Source organism: Odocoileus virginianus, chromosome 20, assembly GCF_023699985.2.
Source record: "Odocoileus virginianus isolate 20LAN1187 ecotype Illinois chromosome 20, Ovbor_1.2, whole genome shotgun sequence".
Classification (NCBI taxonomy): domain Eukaryota; kingdom Metazoa; phylum Chordata; class Mammalia; order Artiodactyla; family Cervidae; genus Odocoileus; species Odocoileus virginianus.
The window spans coordinates 45,515,453-45,523,118 of record NC_069693.1 but is presented as its reverse complement, the minus strand read 5'-3'; the positions used below and the strand labels follow the sequence as shown (position 1 = coordinate 45,523,118).

Sequence of the window (7,666 nt, the reverse complement as noted above, 5' to 3'; positions counted from 1 at the left end):
ACCAAAGAATTGATGCTTTTGAACTGATGCTTTTGAATTGATGGTGTTGGAGAAGACTCTTGAGAGTCCCTTGGACAGCAAGGAGATCAAACCAGTCAATCCTAAAGGAAATCAACACTGAATATTCATTGGAAGGACTGGTGCTGAAGCTGAAGCTCTAGTACTTTGGCCACCTGATATGAAGAGCTGATTCACTGGAAAAGACCCTGATGCTGGGAAAGATTGAAGGCAGGAGGAGAGAGGATGACAGATGAGATGGTTGAATGGCATCACCGACTGGATGGACAAGAGTCTGAGTAAGCTCTGGGAGTTGGTGAGGGACAGGGAAGCCTGGGGTGCTGCAGTTCATAGAGTGGCAAAGTTGGACACGACTGAGCAACTGAACTGACTGGAGAGTTGAGAGGCCGGATGGTTGAGTTCTGTGGTGAAGCACTAACATCAACCTGTCCCTACTGAGTTATTAGGCTCCTGCTTTTCCTAATTCAACCAATGATTCATATTGAGGACACTGTTAGTGTGCTAGTTTCTGCAAAGTGCTATAAGAACATGACTTTTTTTGTGTGTCAAAACAATAAAAACACATTGCTGCTATGAGATTAATGTTTTAAATTAATTATCATTATTATTGGGCTTCCCAGATGGCGCTAGTGGTAAAGAATATGCCTGCCAATGCGGGAGACATGGGTTTGATTCCTGGGTTGGGAAGATCCCCTGGAGGAGGATATAGCAACTCACTCCAGTATTCTTGGCTGGAGAATCCCATGGACAGGGGAGCCTGGTGGACTACAGTCTGTAAGGTCGAAAAGAGTCAGATATGACTGAGCGACCTGGCACACACACACATCGTTATTATTTTGGCTGCACTGCACAGCTTGTGGGATCTTAATTCCCTGACGAGGGACTGAACCCGGCCAGGCCCTTGACAGTGAAAGCACAGAATCCTAACCACTGGATCCCCAGGGAATTCCTTGAGATTAACTTTTAAAATCAAGACTGTGGGACCTTCCTGGTGGCCCCGTGATTAGGAATCCACCTGCCAAAGCAGGGGACACAGGTTTGATCCCTGATCCAGGACGACACCACAAGCCACAGAGCAGCTACACACACGTGCCACAACTACTGAGCCTGTGCTCGAGCCCAGGAGCTGCAACTACTGAGCTTGCACATCCTAGAGTTGGTGCTCCACAAGGGAAGCCACCGCAAGGCGAAGCCTGTGCACTGCAATGAAGAGCAGCCCCTGTTCACTGCATCTAGAGAAAGCCTGCATGCAGCAATGAAGACCCAGTACAGCCAAAAATAAATAAATAAATAACTTAAAAAAAAAAAAATCAAGATTGTGTGTCAAAGGGCTCCAGGAGGTAGTGTTGACTGGCTTTGAGGTTGACCCTGAAGCACCAGCTGGAGGGGGCCAGTCAGGTCAAGGTATGGGGCAAGCAGACTCCTCTGTGAGTAACTGGAGCACAATTACAAGGAAATTCTGGGAGGCCATGTGTACCCCACCCCTCCAGGTGCTCCTCCAGAAACCTTGTGCCCAGTGAGCACTGAGTACAGGGCCACTGGCCAGTCCTTTCAGCAGCCCTTGCAGGTCCCAGACTGGAACAAAAGCCCCTTGGCAGAGTTGTGCCATGGAGTTCTGTGCCAAGCAGGGAGGGGCTTGTCCTGTAGCTGAAAACTTTTACAACCTGGAGCAAACAAGAGTTTGCATCAGGACTCCTGCTCACTTCTTCAGTCTTCCCAACTGGGAAGCTCAGCAGGCTCTCAGCAGTCACATGGAAGCCTCGGGACTTGCTGTTCTGCATGTTCCCTAAGGACTCAAGTGTGAACTATTCAGGTGTTGAAAAACTGTTGGGTTGCTGAGCTGTGTGCAGCAGACTGAGGTCCTCAAGCTATAGCTTCACCTACTCACCATTAACTCCAGACTTCAAATCTTCCCCCGGTACCCTGGCAGCACCCTGACTATGAGCAGATGAGCTGCATGAATAGGTCTGTCCAGAAAGAGAAGAGGATGGGGACTGTGTTCTCAATGAGAAGGACCCATGGCAGAATCACTGAAAAGTGTCTCAAAGACACGGGGTACTGCCTGATGCTCCAGAGGTTAAGAATCCACCAACACAGGGGACACTGGTTTGATCCCTGGGCACCTAGAGCTGGAGCACTGCAACTAGAGAAAGCCTTTGTGCAGTCACAAAGACCTAGTACAGTCAAAAATAAAGTAAAATAATAAAGAAATCTTTAGTTAAAAAAAAAAAGACATGGAAGATGAGAGCTAACATTGTATTGTGTCTGAAGAAATAAACCCCAGGCCAACGCAAGCATTTCTTCAGCAAACATCTCCTACACAGACCCTCTGCTGCCAGAATGGACTGTGGGTTCAGTTTCAATGGACAAAGCAATTTGTGAGGTGGATAATCTCTTGCTCTCTCCCTTCCTTCTCTCCTGCCCTGCCTTCCCCACCCTGGCTCCTACTCTGTCACCTGGAAACAAAGTGGTGTGACCTTTACTTACCAAGAGCTGGGCACTGAGCTTTGTCCTGAGGCCTAACAGGGCTCCCAGCAGCTTCTCCCATTTCACACCAATCACATACCCAAAGTCTCAAATCTAGTACAAAGATTCTAATAGTATACTAGCCAACTCCACAGACACTTTCCTCTGGATCGCTGACCTTCCAGTTTAGCTGTCTGTGTCTGTGAAAGGCTAGAGATTTTAAACATGACCCTATCTTCAGAGATAAGTATCACTTCCAAGTTTACTGAGAAGAGCTTTTTTGTATTTGCTAACAACTGTCAGCAAAGCAAGCCTGGTACTGCCCTTGCTTCACAGCTGCTGCTGTTGTTCAGTCACTCAGTTGCCTCCAACACTTTGCCACCTCATGGACTGCAGCACACCAGGCTTCCCTGTCTTTCCCTATCTCCCGGAGTTTGCTCAAACTCGTGTCCATTGAATCGGTGATGCCATCCAGCCATCTGATCCTCTGTTGCCCCCTTCTCCTCCTGCCCTCAATCTTTCCCAGCATCAGGGTCTTTTCCAATGAGTTGGCTTTCACATCAGGTGGTCAAAGTATTGGAGTTTCAGCTTCAGCATCAGTCCTTCCAATGAATATTCAGGGTTGATTTGCTTCAGAACTGAGCACACACCTACTAGGTGTCAGGGCTCCAACCTTTCCCCCAGGCTTGGCACTTGTGTTACACACCTCCTCTGCCCTTAACATGTTTTGTCTACCTTACCGTAATCTTGTAATTCCTCACTGAGCCCCAACCTGATTTTTCTAGTACCCAAGGGTGTCTCAAGAGGGCACAAAGCTATCAGCATCAATATCAGCTACCTGTTTACTCAGTGCAGGATACAGACCTCCGAATTTCTCATTTTGCGTCACGAAATTCTTAAAACGGTGATCAAGTTTCGCGAGAGGAATCTTGGCGATTGGCGTGAGGGTAGGAAAGGAAGGCGGTACCTGGGGGCAAAGGCTCACAGGTGGCAGATGTGTTCCCAGGCTGACCCGTGAACAGGAGGCGCCAGGGTCCAGAAGGCGGACGCTTGCCTGGCTACTTGGTGTTTTTACGACGCTCATCTGCGTGGAAGGCAGTGTGCACAGCGGAGCGCCGGCCACGGTTCCTAGCTCCACACTCTCTGCGGGCTACTCGCCACCAGTGGCCCGACGACAGCCCTCTGCGCGCCCAGGCTCCGGGCGACACGTCCAGGGCGCTCTGGAAGCCCGCTCCTAAGTGCGCGCTCCGCCCACAAGGAGGGTGAGCAGGCTCCACGCGGCAGCCGGCATTACAGCTTGGGACGCGGAGGGCGAGGCCTCCCTTGGCGCACTAGCAGGCTGGCAGGCCAGAGATTCGCCAGACCCAGACAACCGCTGTTCCCCTAACAGCAACCGCAATAACGCCTGCAACGCAGAGCCATATCAGCCCGCGCCGCGAGGGCTGCCGGGAAGGCATAGACGTCACTCTGTGGCCCTGGCTCTGATTAGTTACAAGGCTCTGACGCTTCTGATTGGCCGGGCTCACTACCATCCCAGGGTGCTGTGGGGCACTTCCTCCTTTCCCGGCCGTGAGCCCTCAGAGGAGGTGAGTATTTGGGAGCTAAGCGCCATCGCTGTTATCCGATCCCATCTGGCTCCATCCGCCGTCCCTGGGGTCCACCTGTCGCCAGCGGCTCCGGACCTTGGCCCGTGCTCTGTGCCCACGCCGACGGGACTCTGCCCCCGGACCTAACTCGCTCCCTGTCTTACCCGCTCCCCAGGCCTTTCGGCCGCAGCCATGGCGCCCAGCCGGAATGGCATGATCCTGAAGCCCCACTTCCACAAGGACTGGCAGCGGCGCGTGGCCACATGGTTCAACCAGCCGGCTCGCAAGATCCGTAGGTGAGCGACCGGGAGCGAGCGCGCCCCTTACTCCCGTCCCGTTCGCCGCGCGCCCGGCCTGCTGCGGGAGGGCGGACAGTGATCCCCGCTCGGCTTCTCTGCGCAGACGCAAGGCCCGGCAGGCCAAAGCGCGCCGCATCGCCCCGCGCCCCGCGTCGGGTCCTCTCCGGCCGGTGGTGAGATGCCCGACGGTCAGGTACCACACGAAGGTTCGCGCCGGCAGGGGCTTCAGCCTGGAGGAGCTTAGGGTGAGTGTCGCCAGCCCGTGTCCTGAGCCCCGCTGGTTGTTCTAAGTGGCACACAGCCAAGTGATGACATTCTCCGGAATCGCTGCACTGCTATGATGAAAGTGCATTTGAACCCTTTTCCATCTGACGGCTGGGCCCTCCTGGTGTAGGGGGTGGGGGCCAGGGAGTTCTCGGGGCTTCAGCTGTTTCTGTCGGGGCAGGTGGCCGGCATCCACAAGAAGGTGGCCCGGACCATTGGGATCTCGGTGGACCCGAGGCGGCGGAACAAGTGCACGGAGTCCCTGCAGGCCAACGTGCAGCGGCTCAAGGAGTACCGCTCCAAACTTATCCTGTTCCCCAGGAAGCCCTCGGCCCCCAAGAAGGGAGACAGCTCTGTGAGTACCTGACTCCCACAGCGCCCAGCGGGGTGAGGGGTGTGGAGGTCTCGCTGTGAGTCTAGCTGGGCTGCAAGGACAAAGTACCTGTCTGCAGCTTCCTATCTAAAGTAGGGTTGCCATGCAAAGTAGTAGAGTAGTAGAGAAAAGATACACAGTGTGGGAGAAAACCTCTGAGGAGCATCAAACTAATTGCCTGTAATGCCAGGATTCACTAAGGGCAGGACTTGGAGCCAGCTTTGTTAAAATTGAAAGTGTACTGCATGTTAGTAGTGTTTGTATGAGATCAGCAGTGCCCATCTACATTTGTTGCTGGCAGTCATTCTCCCTGCATCCTTGGTTCACGCGTGGGTGACTCTCATCTGACCGTGCCTTCCTTTACTTGATCAGGCAGGAACAGGCACTCAAACAGGGGTGATAAGTTTGGGGCTCCTTGGGAGATGAGCTAAACTCACCTGACTCCCTTCTCATTGACAAACAGGCTGAAGAGCTCAAACTGGCCACTCAGCTGACTGGACCTGTTATGCCAATACGGAACGTAAGTGGGCGTGTTGGGAGAAGGATGGATCTGGGGTCGGGTTGGAGGGATACTGTGTGGCAGCTGGGGCCCATGTTGAGTTTGTGAAAGACCTTCCTTCTGCCCTGAGGAGAGTCAGTTGCATCCAAACAGAGGGACTCCTTGAGGAAAGCTTTGTTGTCCTCACTTGCTACCCTTTCTGTAGGGTCCTTTCCACTCCTTGATGTCTGTGGGAAGCCCAGGCTGGAGGCAGCTCTCCATGCGAGTTTGGTGATCCTGTAGCCTGACCAGCAATTGACAAGGCCCTTGAGGCTCCTGGGAGTGGGAGGTGGGGTGGGCCTGAACCCCTACACCCACTTTGTATCCAAGCCCCACCCACCCTTCACATGATTTGGGCACTAGGTTCTGAGTTGGGGGTTACTTTCAACCAAGGAGGTACTGTCCTAATCTTTTGGTGGCCTCCAGTCAGCTTTACTCTGGTGGGCGGATTCCCCTCCAAGGCCTCTCAGTTTGTTGACAGTTTGCTGGGCTCCCTTCTAGGTCTATAAGAAGGAGAAAGCCAGAGTCATCACAGAGGAGGAGAAGAACTTTAAGGCATTTGCTAGTCTCCGCATGGCCCGCGCCAACGCCCGGCTCTTTGGCATCCGGGCAAAAAGGGCCAAGGAAGCCGCAGAACAGGATGTTGAAAAGAAAAAATAAAGTGCTGTTGGCAACTTATGATAAACTTGCAGTGTCCATGTGACCTTCGTTATGTAAGGAGCAAGGGCCTGGGGGGACCTCGAGGGGGACCTGAGGTGTGTCTGACCTTTGTCACAACAGAGTTGTGAGGGAAGCGCTTTGGTACCTGGGAGGCTTGTGCTTAGTGAGTGTTCTTGTCTGGACCCTCCAGCCCAGGAGGTGCTGTGTATTCCCATTACTATTAAAATACTATTTTCACATCTAAAGCTAACAGTTTATAAGACGCTGATTTAACATGTACACTCAGGGTATTGAAAATTCAAGACCCGTCAAGGATCAGCTGGTGTGGAGGCCTGGGGGTTGAAGCCTCATGATCCATCCATGAAAGAGGGCTCATGGGGCGCTGCCTCTGGATGGCCCAAGCCACTGGTTCCATTTGCTTTGTGTTCGGGATCCTGGTGAGAAGTTGGGGCGATCCCCCAGGTCAGGCGACTGCCTTCCTGTTGGAGCCTTGGCTACAGTGCTCAGAGTGGAGGGCATAGAGGCCTCAAGGTGTGCAAGGCCAGGGGCTGCTGTGGTTAGTGTCTACTTGGGCAGAAGTGTGGGTTTCAGGGATGGATAACCAGTTTAGTTTACTTTGTTCTGTGTTTCTTCCTTGATTATTTTAAGTTACAGGCTATTTTAAAAGATTTGAAATTTATCCTAATTTCCAGCTGAGATTACTTAGGCTTTTTTTTTTTTTTTTTTTTTTTGGTACCCCTTTAAGTTGTTAGTCGTTAAGTCGTGTCCAATTTGTTGTAACCCCATAGGCTATAGCCCGCCAGGCTCCTCTGTCCATGGTATTCTCCAGGCAAGAATACTGGGATGGGTAGCCATTCCCTTCTCCAGGAGATCTTCCTGATCTAGGGTCTCCTTCTTTGCAGGTGGACTCTTTACTGCCTGAGACACCTATGCAAAAGAGCTGACAGTCCTCCTTTATCTAGGTCTCACATAGGTGGTTGCACTTAATATTTTTCTTGTGTGCTTTCAGGGTATTACAGAGGGAAAATAAGGTCTTTGTTTCATAAAAGATCCAGATGTAAGGAGAATCAGTGAGAAGCTATGACCTCCCTTCTCCAATCTCCGCCTGAATCCACAGTGGTTCGTGCCCAGTTCTAGGAATTTACCAGTGTCAATATTCTTTTTTGCTGCCTCAGCTGCTTAGAACCAGACCAGAGGACAAGGAGTGAGCTGACACAGGGCCAGCCTGACATTGATCATGCTGGGGACTATAGAAGCTGATGACAAGCATGTGCTGGGTGGAGAAGTTAGAAAGTGATAATGCAGGGAGTTTTCAGGATGGAGAAAAGGAACTCAGGTGTTGGGCACCCACTGTGTCCCAGGAACACAGCAGTAACCAAAGCAGTTTTAGCTCCACAAAGTCTTAACACAAAACTTGGTGGAGTTTTCTTTCTGTAAGTCCTTTGGCTGGTTCACCAGTGTG

General features: G+C 52.0%; 1 protein-coding gene and 1 non-coding gene across 2 annotated transcripts; both read left to right on the top strand.

Moving 5' to 3' along the window:
• Positions 1–3,982: 3,982 nt before the first annotated feature.
• Positions 3,983–6,229, top strand: RPL13 (ribosomal protein L13). Its single transcript, XM_020885290.2, has 6 exons — positions 3,983–4,070; positions 4,246–4,366; positions 4,473–4,614; positions 4,815–4,988; positions 5,470–5,526; positions 6,046–6,229. The coding sequence occupies exons 2-6, from the start codon at positions 4,263–4,265 to the stop codon at positions 6,202–6,204; spliced, it is 636 nt and encodes a 211-aa protein (XP_020740949.1). The 5' UTR covers positions 3,983–4,070; positions 4,246–4,262; the 3' UTR covers positions 6,205–6,229.
• Positions 4,676–4,759, top strand: LOC139030092 (small nucleolar RNA MBII-202). The gene has a single exon (XR_011482405.1). It is a non-coding gene; the product is annotated as a small nucleolar RNA MBII-202 (small nucleolar RNA).
• Positions 6,230–7,666: the final 1,437 nt, after the last annotated feature.